Genomic DNA, 21478 nt, shown 5'->3' with positions numbered 1-21478 from the left:
AAAACTGATGTTCTCGAAATGCCAAGTTTTTTTTTTTTTTCAAGAGATGGCCTCTTGATTTTCTGGAGGATTCCCCAAGTCCTTCCTGTAAAATTTGAATATTGTCAAGAATTATGACTGAACAATATTGACCACTGTGGTCTTTGTTGGCATCTGTCACACTTCCTGTCTCCCAGATTTTGGCCACCAAACATTAAATTATCCTTTTATCAAGTACATTGTTCTTGACAAAATCTTTCCTGCAGAAGCAATGCATTAGACGAATTGATTTTGTGGCAAAGTATGCCTCAGTGATTTTTATCTGTTGCGGTTTAGTATAGTGTCTGGTTGAATCAATATTGATGTCAAGAATCTCCCCAGACTTGCTGTGCTAACAACTTGAAAAATATGGAAAAAAATTGCAAAACAAAATAGGGTATATTTTTTATCACCCTTTATATGTACAATATACACCAGCGTTGACCCAATGATTCATTGATCATCTAGTAGGTATTATTCTTCAATCTATATATCTATAAAAGTGAACGTGTCTGTGTGTGTTTCTGTGTACATTTCCCTACGCAATAACTCTGTCAATTTCCAGTCTACAAACTTGAAATTTGATATACAGGGCACTGAGATTTGGGAAAATCTTTGTAATCCGTTTTCGGCCATAAATTTGGCTGTTAAGGGGTCAAAGTTCAATGATTTGACTTTTGAGAACTCTACTTAACTCCTCTGCCAATTTCGGGTCTAAACACTTGAAATTTTAGATATAGGTTCCTTGGACATGGATCTAACTTAATAACTTGATCTGAGCCCAAAACAATAAATGTTAAGGGGGTCATAATAGGGGTCAAAGTTAAAAAAATTGACCGCTTTTTTTTTTTTTTTTTTTTTTTTTTTTGCTCAACATACACTTCCAAACACCCGGGCAATGCCGGGCTTAAATGCTAGTATTAAATAATCCAAAAAGACTTGTCAAACAGACAAATAAACAAAATTTACTTCTTTGCTCAAGAACTAAAGCATTTGCACTGAGAAAATATAAATCTTAAAAAATGATGGCTATCTTTTTCCTTTTGAATTAAAAAAAAAAAAAAAAAAAATTGAGCTTTTATTATTTGTAAAACATATATGCATTTATATGAATGTCTCCCCCTCCCCTGCTGTTTTTTCCTCCCCATGCACCTGCTAGGAGTCACTGACCCGACCTCAGTTTCATTGTTCTTTAAGTAGTTTTTATTTTCTAGAATCTCTTTAGTCTGAGGCAGCAGCAGTTTTCTTTTTTAGTTGTTTTGGCTTTATTTATTTGTGGCCTTTTTTTTGCATGCACCTTCTTCCAGGAATTACCGCTTTTTACTGGGCACGGGGAGAGATTCCCTTTATTCCGGGAACTGAGATTCCGCGATTCAACTATTATTTGGCTCCAGTGGTCGTAAGTATAAATGATGGCAAAGATGACAATCCAGATTCATTTCGATCAGTGATAATATTTTCAAAAAGAACAGAATATTAAATTGTTTTCTTTGATATGTTTTGTTATTGGTACTATTGTTGATTTTATTGTTAACTTTATTTTATTATTAATTTTTTATTTTTTAGTATTTATTATTCATTTTTATTATTTATTTTATTATTATTGTATTTTATTTTTTAGTATTTATTATTCATTTTTATTATTTATTTATTTTATTATTATTGTATTTTATTATTTTACTAGATGTACCCGATATTGGCCGGTATTAAACACAGCATTAAATTCATTTAAAATAATGAAGTAAAAAAAAAAAAAAATGGAGAGAAACTGAGACATGTGCACGCGAGCATTGTTTTTTGTTTTTTTTTTAATTCTAAAGAATTCACTTTTTGTAAGTAAAAAAAAATATTTGAGCTGAGATTGAAACCAAAACATAAAAACAGTGAATCCAGCACGATAATCATTAAACCAGCTTGACATGATCTTTAAAAAGTGCTTTCAAACCAACTTTTACTTAACATAACGACACTGTCATGTTTCACGACCATGCATGTACAGTTGTGAAACAGTTAAAAATATAAAATCCGATCACCCTCACTACCAATTTTTCAATTTTGGCTCCTTAGCAGCCCATTTTTCTGAATGAAAACTAATTAAAAAGTATTCCACGTGCCTGACTACCCTATATACCAAATTTCAAGTCTGTAGATCAAAAATTTGTTGAGTATATAGGTTGAGAAGTGTTCTCACACACATATCCTCACTTTTTTATAGATTATTATTTTTTAATTACTTTATTTTATTTATTATATTTTAGCATTATTTTTATTTTTATATAGAAGTATTATTATATCATTTTATAATTAATGTATTATTTTTATTATTATTGTTATTAATATTATTATTGTAATTATTATTATGCACTAGGGTTATCTATCTGGATTTGTAATTTAATCTCTGCTTTTTAGCAGAATTCAACTTTTTTCTTTTAATCCAGAAAAAAAAAATAGATGTCTACTAAATTCTCATGGATGCGAGTTCTTTTTTTGTTGGTGACAATTCTAAAGTTTTTCCTGATTCCGATACGATTGCTGATTCTATTCTAGATTCCCAATTCTGATATAATTACTGATTCCAATTCTTTTAAAAATCTCTAAATATTTAGCTATAGAGTATATTCAAACAAAACATTTTAAATTGCATACTAAAAAATAAAACTATTTAAATAGAACTTGAATAAAACTGTTTAAACAAAACTATTTGAACAAAACATTTTAATAAAAATATTTAAACAAAATTTTTTAATATATAAACGGTAGATAATTATTTCACATTTTAATAGTTATATTATTTTTTTAGTAAGCATTTTAATTTTTAAATCTGAAGTCGGGTTATTAAGAAAGAAGTGGAAAAAAATCCTAGACTGAGGCATTTTTTTTCTACATAATAAAATCATAAGTACGGTATAATCACGTTGACACACCGGTTCCCGCTGGATCACCGAAGTTAAGCAACATTGAACCTGGTCAATACTAAATGGGTGACGATTTGGGACTTTCAGGTGCTGTATGTGCTCTCTCTTTATCTCGACATTGTTTCCAGTCATTCTGGTCTTTTCCTTGCCACTGGACTGAAACAGTGCTGATTTAGGAAAGGTGTGATTGGGGATTGCGCAACCCTTGCCTCACAATTACACATGCAGCTGCCCCTACAGGGGGTGTCCTTTGTCTTTCGAGACTGAACGGAAGCATGGAATAAAATCATATTTTAAATATATAGTCTGTTGTAGAGGTCGAAAGGTGCAGGTGCCAATCGACCGTTCAACAAAGTAGACACATGACATAAAGTAACAAACACAGATGATCGGTTCAACACAATAGATTTTGTGTTTTCTTCATCAAGAGAAAACAGTAAATCGTATGAGAATGGGGATTGCGAATCCGGATCGTTAAGCGTGAGTACAGGCATCTTGCAGGGTTCAAATTTGTGTGCCCCTAAGGTTGGTCTGGGTCATGTAGACGAAATCTGATGCTGAAAAGGATAGTTGTGTATCAACAGGGTATTGGACGTCAGTGAACACTAAAACAGGTAGCTAGATATCAATGGGAATTGGTAGTTGGACGTAAACAGACGCTGGAATGTTTAGTTGGACGTCAACATACACTGAAACTGGAGGCTGGACATCAAGTGCTGCTGGAGCTGGTGGTTGCAGGAAACTGTAGGAGTCACTGGATGGAGCAGAGAGTGAAGTGTGTATCGCATTCAGGTAGTTTGTGAATCGCCCTTAAAAAGGTCAGTTTGATCGCATTATTAGTTCGGTAGTTAACCCTGAAAATGGCTGTTTGAGCTACTGCTGCTACTGCTTAGTTCCTTGGTTGCTGGGCTCAACAACTTGACAATAACAGCGTGTCAAAGTTAGGATTTTGGGGTCTCCTTGTTTCCAAGCCATACTGCTGATTTGTTGTGAAGTCACTCGTTTTATGAAAAGACATTCGTGTTACAATAATTGAGTCATTAAACCAACAAATGGCTTTAATTAATCTCAGGACAGATTTTGTCAAAAATGTCTTGGGTGTTTATTAACTACATTTATATTAATTTTGGTTTGAAATCAAAGTTGGTTGTTTTTGTTTAGCTACAAAAAATTAAGTTTTTTGTGTTTTGCTTTGCTGTTAAAAAACGTTGTTGCTCGTTTTAGCATGCATGGTTGTAACATGCCATTCACACGTCTATCTTTGCTGACCGACGTATTCAGGTTTGTTTACAAAAATAGGAACGGTGACCTGACATACCACAACAAGTTTTATTTACAAAACTTTTGTATTATTTTATCAATGCCATTCCTGTCCTTGAAAAAAATCCTTCCAGACTGAGGCTATTTTAATTTTTGTTTCAATACATTTTGGGAGGAACATTAAAAACTAATCTTAGAAATTTATAAAATAATACATATTTCATTAAAAAATAAAGAAAAAAAAACTTGTGGCCTTCTTACTGGAACAGATTTAACAAAGTCAGTTTTTAATGTAGGGAAAATCCAGCTTCCTCAAAAGGCCCTCTGGATTGGTACAAAAATTAAAATTACCTCAGTCTAGAAAAATTGCTTTGTCACTGAATAATGAGAGGATAGATGAAGTGTAAAATCACAACAGAGACTACACTTAGCTCTTAGCCAAAAAGATTAATAACAGTTTTGAAAAAAAAATTTTGTTTGCTTTTTTAATACAATTATTTATTTAATTATTTTTTAATGACAATAAATTAAATTTTTAAAGTAATTTTTTAAATGTCCAATTACACAAAGCATTCAGTGGCCCTTATTAAATGTTTGGAAATGCCAAAATAAAAATTGTCAGAAACATAAAAAGAGAACATGATGGAACACATTTTTTATTCAAAAATTAAAATGCCTGCAAAAATGTTATTAAAATGTGAAATAATTATCCCTCGATAGTTTATTAAAGTTTTGTATTAAAAAAGAAAAACAAAAAAAAAACGCATAAATAAATCTTCCTGATGGAAAATTGAAACACTTGATCTAGGTTTGTTTACAGATAGCCATGTAAAACTGGTATTGACCTAAAGCTGTTCCTCTTAGTTTCCTCGTCAGCTGGGGTCTTTATGTCCTAATTGGTCCAAAATCTTTTGTTTCATAAAAAATGACTTCCTGCCTCCCTGCATGCATACTCAGTATCTTCCCCATATTTAAAAAATATTATTTTAGTTGAAACTGATTATAGCAGTTTAGGAAAATGTCAAAAAATAATTGCTTCAACTATAAATGAAGCTAAATTGTGACCAATAAATAATCTCCCTTCCCATTGGCTACTCATATCGTTTTGTTGGTCTAAATATTCTGGTTTAGGAATTTTACTCAGCCAGGCATATAAAGAAAAAGATGTCTAATTTTTTTTTATTTAAAATTTTTTTTTTTATTTCATGTATTTATCAAAGCAATGGAACTGAAAATAATTCTTGTGTTTTAAAATTTAATATTCGAAAATTATCTGGATTGTCATTTTTGTTTTTCTTAGATTTGATTGAATTTTGGTAAAAGTACAAAATAGTTAACTCACAAACTAAAAAAAAAAAATCGTTGAAATTAAATTCTTTAACAAACTCACCTAATTTTAACGAATAGAAAATACAGCTCATGCCGAAATGATAACGTTATTATTTAGACATCTATTCTTAATATAGGGAGGGAGGCTTTTTTTCTTTAACTATTCTGTACTTTCACCAAGTAATTTGATAAACAAAGCATACTGTAAAAATTGAATTTGATTTGAAAATCCTATCTAAAATAATAACACAGTCTATATTCTGTATAAGTAGCAAAATTTGTAAGATATTTTACTGTAAAAAAATCTTACAAAACATTTCCGTACATTAACTATTTTTTTTACATAAAACTTCTAGATTTTTTTTACATAAGACTTCTAGATTTTTTTTACATAAGACTTCTAGATTTTTTTTACATAAGACTAGAGTGTTTACTATTCTCTACCATCACCATTAAAAATATAAAAACTTACAAGTCATTTCCACATGTTGAAACTAGATGAGTTTGGTAGACTTTTATTCTAACGAGTTTTATATAAATTATGATTTTTTTGTTTTGTTTGCAAATATTCTCGAGTATTAACTATTCTGTACTTTTTATCCCATTTCTTTTTTTTTGCTAGAATTTAAAATTTAACTTTTTGATTCATGAATGCTAATTTTTTTTTTTTTTACAGCCATATGCCTATTTTTTTTTTTTTTTTTTAATCAAAATTGGATACCATGAAAAATTCATCTTTGTTTTCTCTTTGTTCCACCATTGAATTTACCTACATAAGTAAATAAATTGAAAAAAAAAATTAGATTTTTTTTTTTTTTTTAATAAATACCGGGGGTGAACAATATTTTTATGCAAGATTGCTATCTTTTGATTTTTGAAGATTTACTCATCAAATTTGAGTTTGTCACCATTGTTCTGTTTATTTCACTTGATGAACTTACCTTTGATGATGACACAAAAGTCAGGGCAGGGGGTTACAATCAGAGGAAATGGGATGTCAGATGTGAGGTGAATAAATTCTTGTTCAATAAATTTCGTAATTGCCTATACTTGAATGAAGTCGAACTCTTCCAAAAATGAAAACAAAAAAATAGCTTCAATGCAGAAATGCTAAAAATCTAGAGATTTTGTATGTCTATTCATAAGTCACAATTATTAAAAATGTAATGAATATATTACAGAATTTGTTTCATTTCGATATATCAAACATCTTAACTATTTTTTAGGAATGGAGAATATTATATTACTAGTAAATAATAAATACCCAACAAAACTTCAACCTTGAGATCTTCAATCTAACTCCCCACCAACTATGTTATTAGAATTTATAAATAAAGCTTAAAACATTACCTTTACAAAATAATTATAACTTTGGCATGATGTAATAAATTTATAATTTATGTCATGTATTGATGGTTTTTGCGAACTTTTATCCTTATTTTCATAGTTGCTTTACCATGTTTTGGCCAACTCATCCTCTGGCCTTCTTTAGGTTTTTAACTGCAACAGGATAGGAATGTTGAGTCTTGTAACTGTATTTCTTTTACAAGACGTGGCATTCCTATCCCATTGTGGTTAATCACCTGAAGAAGACCAGAGGATAAGTTGGCCGAAACATGCTTAAACAACCAATGAAAGAAGATAAGTTTGAAAAAAAAAAAAAATCAGTACATCAATTATGAACTCATCTCAAAGGATTCCAAAAAATAAAAATATATAATTTGTCATGTTTCAGAACATGAATTTGAACATAAACGATGATAAAAATTAAATAAATTAATGGGTAAACATTAATAGTGTTGGATATTATTTTAATAGTTCAAGAAAAAATGAGCCAATTTGCATTTGCAGTAGTGGCCAGCACAGTGATGATCAAGAACAATAAATAGAGCTTAAAACATTACCATAACAAAATAATTATAGATTTGGTGTGACCTCATAGATTTGATTTCAAAACTTGAATGCAAACATAAAAGATAATAAAAAAAAATAAATGAATAAAATAAATGTTGGAAATTATTTCAATAGTTCCAAACAATTTATTTTGTTTTAACTACAAAGTGACGTTACAGTTTAATATTTTATAAGAAATGAAAATGAAAATTTTATGAAAAAGCCTCTTTGCTTGCATTTGATAGCAGGCCATCTTAAATTCAAATATATTGATAAAATGAATATTTTTACAAACGCACTATCTTAATACTTTTGTTGTTTTTTTTTTTTTATAAGAACTTCAAAATTTATTTTAAAATTGCTCTTCACTGAATCCTTCACCCATCAGTCGGGTTACAGTTTTCTTCAGCATCAAAGTCTAGGCATTTGTTGAAATGGTTTGTTCCTCATTAACAGAGGTATGCCTCTGGTCCTGTGCAGTTCTAGGAGGTCCACCTTCCCAGACTTTGCCTTCGCTTTTTGAGAAGATGTTAATTTATTGATAATCAGCTGAGGTGTCTCTACTGCTACTAGTCTCTCTCTTGGACAGTGTTGAAATGAGTCTCCAACCTGGCATCAAAGCTTCAACCTTTGACCCATTGACGAAATGTTGTATCCCTCTGCCTGTTCTACAAGTATTTTAATGGTGAATGCTCCTACAAACTATAAGCCCTTGTATCCCTTTGACATAAATACCCCCGACAAATCCGACAAGCAGCAAAATCCCACCCCTACACAGTAGAGATCCCTAGATCTAAGAAAGCCTTTTACTTTAATAGTTTCTACCCCAGAACTGCTAGACTTTGGAACTCTCTTCCGGGTTTCTGTTTTCCCAACTGTACTGACATGCAGAAGTTCAAGTGTAATGTGAACAGACCTCTTGCTGGTCAACTCCCTACATAGTATCCCTGCAACTTACGCCTCTGATAGTAGCCCCCTACAAAAAGTGGCACTATGCCTTGTTTGGAGTGAAAATGGAATTTAAAAAAAAAAAAAAAAAAAAAACAGGGATGCTTAGGTATTTTTTGCAGACCAGAGTGCTTTTCCTCCGTTATATAATATGCTTGTGTTTTGTATTGGATGTATCTATATAACATAAATCAACTTTGTGTCCGAATACATATGAATGTATATTTGTTTTTATCAAATGCTTAAATAACACAAAACGTGCGCCTGAAATTTGCTGTGCAATCAACATTTCTTTGTTTCTAGAACAACTTTATTTTGACAATTCAAGCTGATGGTTAAGGAGCGAGAGAGAATTGGGGCTGGCGAGTTGTAGCGATGATGAAGGAATGCAAACAATTGCCTTTTTCATCAATCAGCGTTTCTCTCATCTTTTTGTTGACCCGAAAAATCTATTTTTATCATTTTATAAATCGGAATTTACATCGTTTCCTTTGTTTCACTCGACTTATGTCATTCAGTCTGGAAGTAGCTCAAAAGCTGTTCCTATTTTTTTTTTTCTTTTTACAAGGGAGTCATCACTTATCAAGGTCTGAAGGCCACTCGAGGATAAGGGTTAATTAATGTAAACTGGTAGTGTAGTAATCGTTAATGGTGTAGATTGAGTAGAATTTGAATTATTTAAGGGGAGGGCACAGTTGTGATCGGCCGAGAAGCAGGCCAGTGGAACAATATTCTATAGGTGGACAGTTCTAGGAAAGCAGCTTTGTTCAAGAAATCTGTGTTTAGATTTAGGCACAGATAGAGAGAAATTATTGATAGTGGTTGTAGCTTGCCAAGTTTGACAAGGGGAGACCATAGATTGCAGCTCGGACAAGTTGCCATGAAAATAAGGATAGAGCAGAGACAGGCTCGTAACGTCTATACTGCAGGAAAGAATATGCAGGGAAGAGAAAGGGCATTACCTACTAGGTTTTGAAGCCAGCCTTGAACTCTATCAAGGAAAAATAGGGCACGCTGAGCAGTTCCTGCCCAGATGTGGCAAAAGTTCTCCATTTTAGAATGTACTTGGCTCTGATACAGATAGAAGATTGCATCTGCAGTGAGATACCTACTAGAACGGTAGAATGATCCAACTATTTTTCCAGCAATATTGGCAACAAATTTGATATATTTGTTCCATTTCAGATTTCATGAAAACTCGGTATTGCCTGGCTTGCTGGCTTTTCAAATCCCAGTTTTCAACGTTTGTGTCATAATCTCGCTGTGGAAGGGAGATAACTAACTTCACTAAAACTTGAACTGTTACATTTTTAAATAATAAGTCTTAATAAGAACATAAAATCAGGACCATATTTATTGTAGTCTGTTAAAGTTTTTTTTGTTTTTTTTTCCGAAAAAAAAAAAAAATTAGAAATTATAATTCATCGATTTTGGGCACTAGTGTACTTTAGCTAACTGGAAGTATTTATATTATATTTTGTTTTCATTTTTGAAGAACACCTGAAAATAAATATCGGTTTAAAAGATAAAATGGTCGAATTATCTCCCTTATATAATTGATTGCTTCCAAATTCTCATACTCTTTGTTTATTTTTATTTTTTCACAAGGTTTTTATTTTATCGAATGAATAGTATAAAAAAAGACTATCCATAATTTATTACATATGTTTTTGTTTATATATTTATTGTATGCATTGTCTCTATATCCAGAAATATTTGTCATTAAGTTAATGCAATTTATGCCATCACTAACCAGCTAAGCATTTCCATTATTGATTAAGATAAAAGTCTATCAAGCATGTGTATGCAGTGTGAGGATGTATGAAAGTAAGGATTGAGGATATGTGTTGCATGGAGAGAAATGATATGCGAATAATAGGATAGATGTGCAAGTTTTAAAGACAGGCTTAGATCTGATTACCTCAGAGAAAGATTATATCTGGAAAATATAGGGAAATGTGTGCAGAACAGAAGACTTGGAAGATGTATTATAACAAAGTATAAAAAACAGTAAGTTAGTGAAGACCACTAGACCAACCGAGCTGGAAGAAAGGAAGTGAAAAATTTAGACAATTCTAAAGAACATGACTTTTTTAATTTTGTTATATTTTACTTGTATTCACTTCAAACAAGGCACATTATCACAGAAACATAAGAGGCTTCTGTGAATTAGGAACCATGTCTACAGGAACAATGCAGCGAGATGTCTGTTCACATTAAATTTAAATTTTTTGCATGTTAGTATAGTCGGGAAGCAGGAAACTGTGAGGGAATTCCAAAATCTAGCAGCTCGAGGGGACAAACAATTAGAATAGAAGGTTTTCACGCATCAAAGATCCATACAGAAGGTGTGGAATTTTGCTGCTTGTCAGATGAGTCAGGGGTACCTATGTCGAGGAGGCTCAAGCACAGATGTTGTGGTGATGGGACAGGAGCTGGAGCTTGGTTGACAGTGCAGGACCTATTAGATTGGAGACTTTTTTGGGACGTGTCCAATAAAGAGACTAGTGGTTGATGTACCAGCCTCTATTTATAGAAGAAACTTATTTGATTTTTGTTTTAACTAATGAGTCACCACTTATCAAGACTAAAAGCCACTCGAGAATAAAGTTTAATGAGATGGATGGATTGTCAGTTAAATGATTTCACTTGGTCAATTTAGAAATTGATGAATTGAATAAATTTTCTGTTTTTCTTCTTTTTAACCAGATAATCATTATTGGTTCTTACTTCATTGCAAGCTGCTTCTTCAGTGTATACGAAATGGCTGTAGATACCATCTTCCTTTGTTTCGGTAAGAATTTTACATTCTGTCTCCATTAATTGATTTTTTTTGTCTTAAATTGACAAGAAAAACAAGTGAAAAAATGTTGGATATGTAAAAAATATATAAAAACAAACCACGCATAATATTTCAGCTTGCATGAAAATTCTCTCAAGGTAATCCGATAGGTGAAAATAGTTCATTAGAGAGAATGGAGTCCAAAATTAAGTCCAGTGTAATGGTACATATAGTCCAATTGGAAAGTTTTCAAAGCAGAAACACTGGTATTTATATTAGATTGAAGTTTACCATTGCGTATATTAAGTAAACACTACATCCTTTTGTTTTCATTACTTATATATATATATATATATATATATATATATATATATATATATATATATATATAATTTTACCATCTTTGATCATTTTGGTAAATTCAATTGTAATTTTCATTTTATATATATATATATATATATATATATATATATACATATAAAATTTCTCTTTATCTATCTCTATCTTTTAACCCCCCCCCCATCCTCTCTATTTTCTTTTGGTTCTCTCTCTCCCTCTTTCCCGATCTCCCATTCTATCTATATCATGCTTGCTTTACATTTGAAAAAACGTTTGGGTTTTTTACTAAATTATTTAGTAAAAAAAAAAAAAAAAAAAAGCTTTAAAATTTGATCAAATTAAGCTTATATTAATAATATCACTTACTAAATAACCTCTGATCTGTTAAGTCCCACATTGTTTTTGAAAAAAAATGATTAAACTAAAAAATTGCTGATGGTGTATTATGTCTGTCTGTCTCTAGTGTAACCATATCAGGCTGTCTGAAGATACTGGTTTTCTGATCTAAAATGCACTAAACATTGATATTGTTTTTTTCCTTTGCAAAACTCAATCATGTTCTGCAAAGTCAAACTAAAAACAATTTTCTTCTACAAAGCAACCAAACCAAACACCATGAATAAATATTAAAAAAATATAAAGAACATATAGCATAAAATCTTTTTCTAAAATTCCTGGATTTGGCATTAAATAACCCCAAAAAGATTAATCTATTATATAAATCTCACCTGTCTGTTTAAATGTATGTGTGCTTTTATATCTGCCTAATACTTTCGACAGATAGAGGTGACGGATTTTCATGAGATTGGTATCGTTTTGAAGCTCGCCCCTTCGGATGACAAATATTGAAAAATTGGCTAAAAACATTAATTCCTTCACCCTGAACTGGGCAAGGAGAAGGTCGCTTTTTTTCACTGATATTTTTTAATGTGATCCCCTCTTTTTGATTGACTAGCCTTAATTTAAGCATTCGTTACTTCCGGTTTGGCAATGGGCGCAACAGCCAAGACGTCGCTTTTTTTTCACATTCTTTTCCTCCTTTGCGGTACGGGTTCGAGTTTGCCTGCCTACTACCACTTTATTTTATTTTTTTTTTAATTAAAAAAATTTATCTTTGCTCAACACACATTTCCAAACACCCGGGCAACACCAGGTAGCCAGGCTAGTATATCATAAAACAAAACAATTATGTTTATTCCGTATACCATTCTGGAACAGGTATTCTACTAGTTTATACATTTAAAAATAAAAATGAATTCTCCCATCAATTTCAATGTATGCGCTTCACACAACTAAGTTATTTGAAATCCACACAGGTGAGATGTTTATAGTGACAAAGAGTTGTGTAGAGCCAACCACACTTTAATAATCTCACTCGATTCAATTGGTTGTCGCAGAGTAAACAGACTTCAGGTTTTGTGTCAGTTTTTTTTTCTCCTTCTAGATGTATGTCTTAGCAAAAACTGAGGGTGCATCTCTGTCAGTGGTTTTTCAACGCACACCTAGATACAAACCTGGAAGTTTCTGTGTCTTTGCCTAGTATTCCCAAATGGTCACCCATCTGGTATTGGACAGATTCATTGTTGCTTAACTTTGTTGATCTAATGAGAACTAATGTCAACATGATTAATATAAAGCCAGTCCAGATCCAAAACATAGGGTCAGACATTCGACTTGAGAAATTAGCCATCTGAAAAACTTGATGTCCTAATAAGGGCATATCGTCTTGGTTGTTCAGGCATGTTGAAAAAAGCATGGTGTATATCAACACTTGCAGATACCTATGACTAGGCAGCAAAAAAAAAGTTGGGCACCCTAAGAAGGAATGGAAAGAAACTATCAGGCAAGATCATAAACAGTGGCAAATGGAGGCGGTCACTTCCCACAATCGTGATCACTAGAGACTTAGCATTAGGACAGACAGGATTCTGCCCGTCGAAATTTCTTTCTCACACAATTACAACAATGATTAAATATTATTATAATATTTGAAAACGAGGTTACATGAAAGGGAGGTCACTCTCATATTCTTGTCTAGGGTTGCCAGATTGGCCTTTTTAAAGTCAAATTTTTCGAATTAACATTTTGAAGCAGTTTGACATCCAAAAAATGTATTTGGCATTTTTCAACAAGTAAAATATTATATAAGTTATTACTTTTATAATAAATGTATTATTACTTTTATAATAAATTTATTATTATTGCTTTTATAATAAATTTATTATTATTGTTTTTATAATAAATTTATTATAATTACTTTTATAATAAATTTATTATTATTGCTTTTATAATAAATTTATTATTATTGCTTTTATAATAAATTTATTATTATTGCTTTTATAATAAATTTATTATTATTGCTTTTATAATAAATTTATTATTATTGCTTTTATAATAAATTTATTATAATTACTTTTATAATAAATTTATTATTATTACTTTTATAATAATTTTATTATTATTACTTTTATAATTAATTTATTATTATTACTTATATAATAAATTTATTATTATTGCTTTTATAATAAATTTATTATTATTACTTTTATAATAATTTTATTATTATTACTTTTATAATTAATTTATTATTATTACTTTTATAATAAATTTATTATTATTACTTTTATAATAATTTTATTATTATTACTTTTATAATTAATTTATTATTATTGCTTTTATAATAAATTTATTATTATTACTTTTATAATAATTTTATTATTATTACTTTTATAATTAATTTATTATTATTACTTTTATAATAAATTTATTATTATTACTTTTATAATTAATTTATTATTATTACTTATATAATAAATTTATTATTATTGCTTTTATAATAAATTTATTATTATTGCTTTTATAATAAATTTATTATTATTGCTTTTATAATAAATTTATTATTATTGCTTTTATAATAAATTTATTATAATTACTTTTATAATAATTTATTATTATTACTTTTATAATAAATTTATTATTATTGCTTTTATAATAAATTTATTATTATTGCTTTTATAATAAATTTATTATTATTGCTTTTATAATAAATTTATTATTATTGCTTTTACTTTTTATTATAAATTTATTAACGTCAGAGTTGTGAGTTCCATTATAGAAGCGTTGATTTCATTTGAATAAAATAAAATACGCATCAAGTATGCTTGAAAGCCAAATTACAACGCAATTTTATGAAAATAAAATATTTTACTCGCTTGAAATTTATTTATATTAATCATATTTCGGAGATGTTAATCTCGCGTTGCCATCGCATCGTCTTAACATTTCAAAATACAACTGCTGAGAGACAACACGTGGATCTTTATTAAAAAATTATTGCTTGTTTAATTTCAAACAAGCAATAATTTTTGTTTATTTTCATAAAATTACGTTGTAATTTGGCTTTCAAGCGCATTTGATGGATATTTTATTCAAATTAAATCAACGTTTCTATAAAGGAACTCACACCTCTGACGTTAATCTCGCGTAGCCAATGCACTGTTTCCGACATTTCAAAATACAACCACTGAGAGACAACACACAGATCTTTACTACTGACTTTTCTTCTCCAATTTTACAACATGACAAGAAAGAAGAAAAAAAGAAACAAAATACTGAGGGTGGAGTTTGACTCTGAAATATATTTAAATTATAAATTTCAAACAAGTACAATATTTATTTTCATAAAATTGCGTTGTAATTTTGCTTTGAAGTGCACTTAATGTGTATTCTATTGTTACTTTTATTATGAATTTATTATTATTATTTCTTGAATGTCGATTTTTATTTGACTAAATAGTATATATAGAAATCATGCTGCAGTAAAAGTGTATATAAATTCGCATCACTTGTTACTTTTTATAAATTTACTAGAAGATGTAGTCGGCGTTGCCCGGTATTAAACCTAATGTTACAATGCAAATGAAGTTACTTCTTGAATGCAGATTTCCTTTGAATAAATAGTATATATAGAAATCATGCTGCAGTAAAAGTGTATATAAATCTGTTTTCAGTATGAAAATTAGTGAAACAGCATTACTTTTTGTGTATATTAATCAAATTGTGGACAACCAGAAATATACTTTATTATAACAGATTATTATTAGTAGTTTTATAATAAATTACTTTTGTAATGAAAGGAAGGGATATATCAGCACTTGCAGAGACATAAAACTCGACTAAAAAAAAAAAAAAGAAGAAATCCAGGCATCCCAAAGAGATATAGAAAGAAATTATCAGGCAAGACTGTAAACAGCAACAAATTGGTGCAATCAATCCCAATCATGGTTACTGGAGACTTAGCATAAGGACAGCTAGAAAACATGGAATCTATTTGAAGGGAACATAAACGATATACCTGATAAGTGAGTGTGTGTTTTCTTAGCTGAAAAAAAAATTCTGCAGGCTGACTAGAAATCAGCAAAATATCCCAAAACGTTAGATCTCTCGGCAATCACCACAATCGTGATCACTAGAGACTTAGCATAAAGACAACCATACGGTGCCGAACCTCTTGTTGAAAGAACAAACGATTTGGTCGATATGCTACATAAAGCCAGAACATAAATTCTATTAGAAAAATTGACGCTCACAAAATTTGATATCCTAATAAGGGCAAACCATATTGGGTGGTTCGGGCATATCAAAAGAAACAAGGAGCATATCAGCACTTGTACAGACCTGGACAGTAAAAAGAAAGCCAGGTGGCCTGAGAAGATCTGGGAGAAAAAACTATCAGGCAAGACTGTAAACAGCAGCAAATGGACACGACAGTTGTGATTACTGGAGATTTAGTAGAACGGCAGCCAGACAGCATGGAACCTCTTGTCACAGTGAAAATAGATAATGAACCTTGACAATGAATGAGTGAGTGATATACTGAGGGAGAACGAGAAATGAGTACTTGAAAATGAGTGAGGAATAAGCGATAACAACCAACTCCACCTTGTTTATTGGCCATGGAAACAACTGAATATAAACAATAACCACTTCAGTATCACTTGGACAATGACATGCTCATAAATTAGATGAAACAGTAAATGTTAGAATTGTCATTAGCGTGTGATTTTGAGGTATAATGGATACCAATATTAACTCTTGAATCTGGTATATTGAGTTCAAGTAGGAAGAAAAGAAATCTTGCTTCACTTCAGTGATTGAACGAGAACTGATATGTCGACATAATTAAGTAACATGGTGCCAGTCCAGATCCAAAATGTTTCTATTTGAGAAAATGGTCATTAGCGTGTGATTTGGTGCTATAATGGATACCAACATTGATTCTGGAATCGGCTATACCAAGTTCAAGTCGGCTAAGTAGAGAGAGAAAAAAAAATGGTGATGCTTCTTCATAAGAGTGAAAATCAGAAAAATGAATTTTCAACTAAAAACAATGATATCTACTTAATTGTGTTGTAGTTTGTTAAATATTACTACGTTATAACATAAAACCTGTAATTTGACGATTTCATGATTCGGTGATATCCACCATTGATTGTAACAAGACAAACTGCAATTACTTTCCTTGACTTCATGCTGTTTATTTTTATATAAACTTGAAATTTCTTTGAAAAAAATTTCATTAATTTTCTATTTTATCGTTTTTCATAATTTTTGGATATGTTACTAATTTTGACGTGACAATTAAGTATATAACATTGACTTTTAATGAAATTCAATATTTGAAAAACTTGGAAAAAAAAAACTTGAAAATGACTGTTGTATAGTCTGCTAGGAAACAGTCTCACAGTATTGGGTTACACAGATGGACATAAAGAAAAAACTCTGCTCATGGAGTTTCCATTTAGCTTTAGGTACAGATAGAAAATATGGGAAATTGGTTGTATCTAGAGATTTTACAGAAGGGGACCATGAATTGGAGTTCAGTCAAGTCTATCTCTGCTCTGCTGTTACTTTTATAGTTCCTATTTACAATGCCTTCCCACGGGACAGTTAGACACCGGGGTCGTTTTTTAATGTGGAGAAAAGGAACAAAAATTGAAAATTGTCTCAGTCGTGAAGGATTTCTCCTCCACTGAGAGAGAACAACCTGAGTTCTAATCTGTGGTTTGCTCTATAGTTACTTTTATGGTAGGTGCTTGTCAAACTGTTCTTTTAACGCTTATTAGCCCTTATCCTGGAGGGACCTTCAGGCCTTGATAAAATGGTGATCCTGAAGTAAAAAAAGAAAAAAGAAGGTAAGAGTCTGATCCTTACCTATAGTCTTAGTCTTTTCAAGGCTAAAGTCAATAAGTATCTCTTGTTTCTTCAATAATCATCTTTTCTTTTTATAGCTTTTTTTTATCAAGTTACTTTGTAGTACGGGTAAAGCATCTTCTATTAAAACAAAAGGATTTTTTAGACAACATTTATGTGGGTATGTTCATTTTTGGTGCAAAGGTCAGTGAAGATAAAATTGATAGGGGTGGGGAGCTAGTGCAAACTGATAGGATAGACACAGTCACAGTTTGCTGGTAACACTTAACCTAGAAAGTGACTGCTATTTATAATGCATGCAGGAAGTCCTATTGAGACACAAAGCCGGATAGGACATAAGGCGGTTTGGTCCAACCACCCTGTTGTCATGGAAACTATTGTTTTTAATGTCAATAATGGACAAGTATTTCTTTAAGAGCACATAAATAAACGATAAATGACACGCTATGATACCATTTTTAGATTTTTTAATAGTCAGAAATTTTGTATTTAAATTTTTCGAACCGCTGTTCTCACTTTGAGTGTTGTTTCCACAACGTTTCACTCTGTGTAATTTATGACCTTCTTCAGGTGTATCTTAGCGAACACAAATCTTGGACTCAAGGAATTTTTACGGAAATTCATATTATTTGGATTCTTCGAACGACTGTTCTATCTTAAGTGTAATCTCCAACATTCTTCAGGTGTATCTTTGTTGAACTGTGGGGATCTTTGTTGAACTGTGGGGAGTTTTATTGAACTGTGAGGATCTTTGTTGAACTCGGGAGTCTGTACAGAATTTTGAACGAAACCCTTTATTTAATCCATGGGGGTAGCATGCTCTCATTCTGTTAGCCATAACTGTTAAGAAGTCCTAAGTAATTTGCAGTTGTATTTTTTCGGTTGCCCTGCACTAAGGATTGAATCTTCAACCTCCAGAAGAGTAACTTTTATAACTGTACTTTAACCATCGCACCACGAGTCTTTGGAAATAAAATATAAGCATTTAAGATGAGAATAGTCGTCTAAATAATCAATCCTCATCTCAAAAATTAGAATCTTAATAAATACCATAATTTAATAATTCTTTTTAATAGTCATAAATAATTTTAGTTCATGTAATATACGACCATAAATCATTTTGACACTCTGATTATTGTTAGATCACAGAAGTTAAGCAACATTGAGCCTGGCCAGGATCAGATGAATGACCATTTGGAAATATTACATGCTATATTTATTTAGGTATGTTGATATGTATGACATCTCGAGGAGCTGAACAGCCCTGCCTCGCACAGTTCCAGGTTACCCTTGGGTAAGGTGTGATGCTTCTTAGCTTCTCTCTGATGTCCTCAAAGTTGCCTTACAAGAACTAGATAAAGATTCTTATCCGTGGTGAAGGCAATTCATCTAGGAAATGGAAATTGATGAAAAACCAAGCTAGATAAAAAAAAAAAAATTAAAAAAAGAGCCTGTTAATTCTGTAAGGAAATCTATAACAAACAAAACACGCATACTTCCAATTTGTTCATAAGTCAGCATGGAAGAAAATTGCGATGTCAGTGCGCAATCTGAACTAATTGAAGATAGTAAAACATAAAAGCCATTAGCCACATAAAAGCATGTTTATTTTCCAGTTACAAATTTGGGCTAGTATCAAAGTGTAGTATATGAATTTGTGCAGTTCAGCCCAGCTTTGCTCGGACCCTATGTACTGTTCATAACTTTATGTGCATATATATATATATATATATATATATATATATATATATAAAAGTTTGATTCAATGTCCAGGTAAGCTACATCTAAAATTTCAAGTGTTTAGACCCAAAATTGGAAGAGGAGTTTGGTAGAATCTGCAGCAAAGTTCAACTCTTTCAACTTTGACCTCTTGGCAGCCAAAATTTCGCTTCAAAATTGATTAAAAAGTTTGCTGCATGTCTGAATACCCTTTATGTAAAGTTTCAAATGTTTAGACTCAAAATTGGCTGAATAGTTTGCTAGAGACTGCAAAAGTCAAATCTTTTGAACTTTGACCCCTTGGTAGCCAAATCTTCAGCCAAAAACTGAATAAAAAGCTTGCCCTATTTCTGAATAAACTTTATATAAAATTTCAGATGTTTAGACCAAAAATTGGCTGAGAAATTAATTTTTTTAAAACTTTGACCTCAATTTTGACCTCTTAACATTTATTTTTTGGGCCTCAAATCAAGTTAAAAGGAATCTACATCTAAAATTTCAAGTGTTTAGACCTAAAATTGTTGGAGGTGTTTTGTAAAATTTTCAAAAGTCAAATCGTTGAACTTTGACCCCTTGACAGCCAAATTTCTGACCAAAAACTGATTAAAAAGATTTTCCCAAATCTCAATACCCCTTATGTCAAATCTCGAGTCTGTAGACTGAAAATTGGCAGAGTAATTTGGTAGGGAAATGTACACACACACACACACACACACACACACACACACACACAATTTCACTTTTATAGATATATATTAGGTTGAGAAGAAAAATTCTTGGAAAATTTAAAAATTTGATTCTAAATGATGTATTTTCAAATAAGTTTTCGTTATAATACCGTTACTTTAGATATCATTTTAAACAGCTTTTTTCCCTCTATTCATACAATCATTTTAAAACAATTGTCTTCTTTTCAGAACGTTGAATACAAGATGGAAAAAAAGCAAATTTGCACAATTTTCTTATTTTAAGTCAAGCTAGGCCGAAAAGCTGCTGAAGCAGCTTGTGATATCAATGAAGTGTTTGACCCATGAAACCACTACTGAACGCACAGCACAATGGTGGTTTAAGAAATTTTGTGGCATAGTAATCAGCCATCGGATGTTGAGAACGATCAATTAACTGCCTTAATCAAAGCCAATCCACGCACAACTGGATTAGACGTAACGTATACAATGGTTTCCAACCACTCAAGAGAGATTGGAAAGATTAAAAAAAATTGGATAAATGGTTGCCTCACGAATTGAACGACAACCAAAAGAAACCCTGCTATGAAGTGTCATCTTTTCTTCTTTTACGCAACAAGAACGACCCGTTTCTTGATCAAGTTGTGATTTGCAATGAAAAAGTGGGATCTTTACGACAACCGGCAATGCTCAGCCCAGTGATTAGACACCACCATGAAGCTTCATGACACTTCCTGAAGCCAGTTGCACCAAAAGATCATGCTGATTGTTTAGTGGTCTGCTACCGCTCTCATCCAATAGTTTTTTGAGTGCATGTGGAAAAGTACTATCAACAAATGGATGAAATGCATCGGAAACTTTGACAACACCCAGCATTAGTTAACAGAAAAGGCCCAATTATTCTTCATGACAATGCCCAACCGCACGTTTCTAAACCGACCCTGCAGAAGTTGAATGGATTGGGCTACAAAACTCTGCCTCATCCACCATACTCTCCAGACTTCTCACCTACCAACTCCCCCTTTTTCAAACATTTCAACAACTTTCTGCATGAGAAATACTTTAAAAAAAAGACCTGAACGATATCAAAAACACCTTCAGCGACTTCATCGCCACCAGAATGCAAGATTTTTATGTTACGGGCAAAAATATACCTGTTTTGCGTTGGTAAACTAATCTAATCCATCTAACACTTATTGTTGGCAGATTTTTGGCGTTGAAGTACTTTTTAAAAAATTCATTTTTAGTTCCTTATATCAAGTGGCTTCATGCCTTGTCTGGAACGATTTTCATGAAATGTTAGCAATATATATATATATATATATATATATATATATATATATATATATATATATATATATTGCTGTACAATTAAT

At 31.2% G+C, this 21478-nt stretch overlaps 1 protein-coding gene across 2 annotated transcripts in view; it reads left to right on the top strand.

Annotated features, from left to right (window-relative positions):
- Positions 1–21478, top strand: part of LOC145268738 (choline transporter-like protein 2) — a 279161-nt gene that overhangs the window by 256220 nt on the left and 1463 nt on the right. Inside the window, exons 21-22 of one of the 2 annotated variants that reach the window (XM_080124323.1) lie at positions 1326–1417; positions 11073–11157. In XM_080124323.1, coding sequence (XP_079980449.1) covers positions 1326–1417; positions 11073–11157 — 177 coding nt within the window. The remainder of the gene's footprint in view (positions 1–1325; positions 1418–11072; positions 11158–21478) is intronic. The other variant, XM_080124322.1, reaches the window with a different exon arrangement.

Source organism: Euprymna scolopes, chromosome 44 (assembly GCF_053919585.1).
Source record: "Euprymna scolopes isolate OS-2025 chromosome 44, ASM5391958v1, whole genome shotgun sequence".
Classification (NCBI taxonomy): Eukaryota; Metazoa; Mollusca; class Cephalopoda; order Sepiida; family Sepiolidae; genus Euprymna; species Euprymna scolopes.
This window is presented reverse-complemented; position numbering and strand designations above follow the sequence as displayed.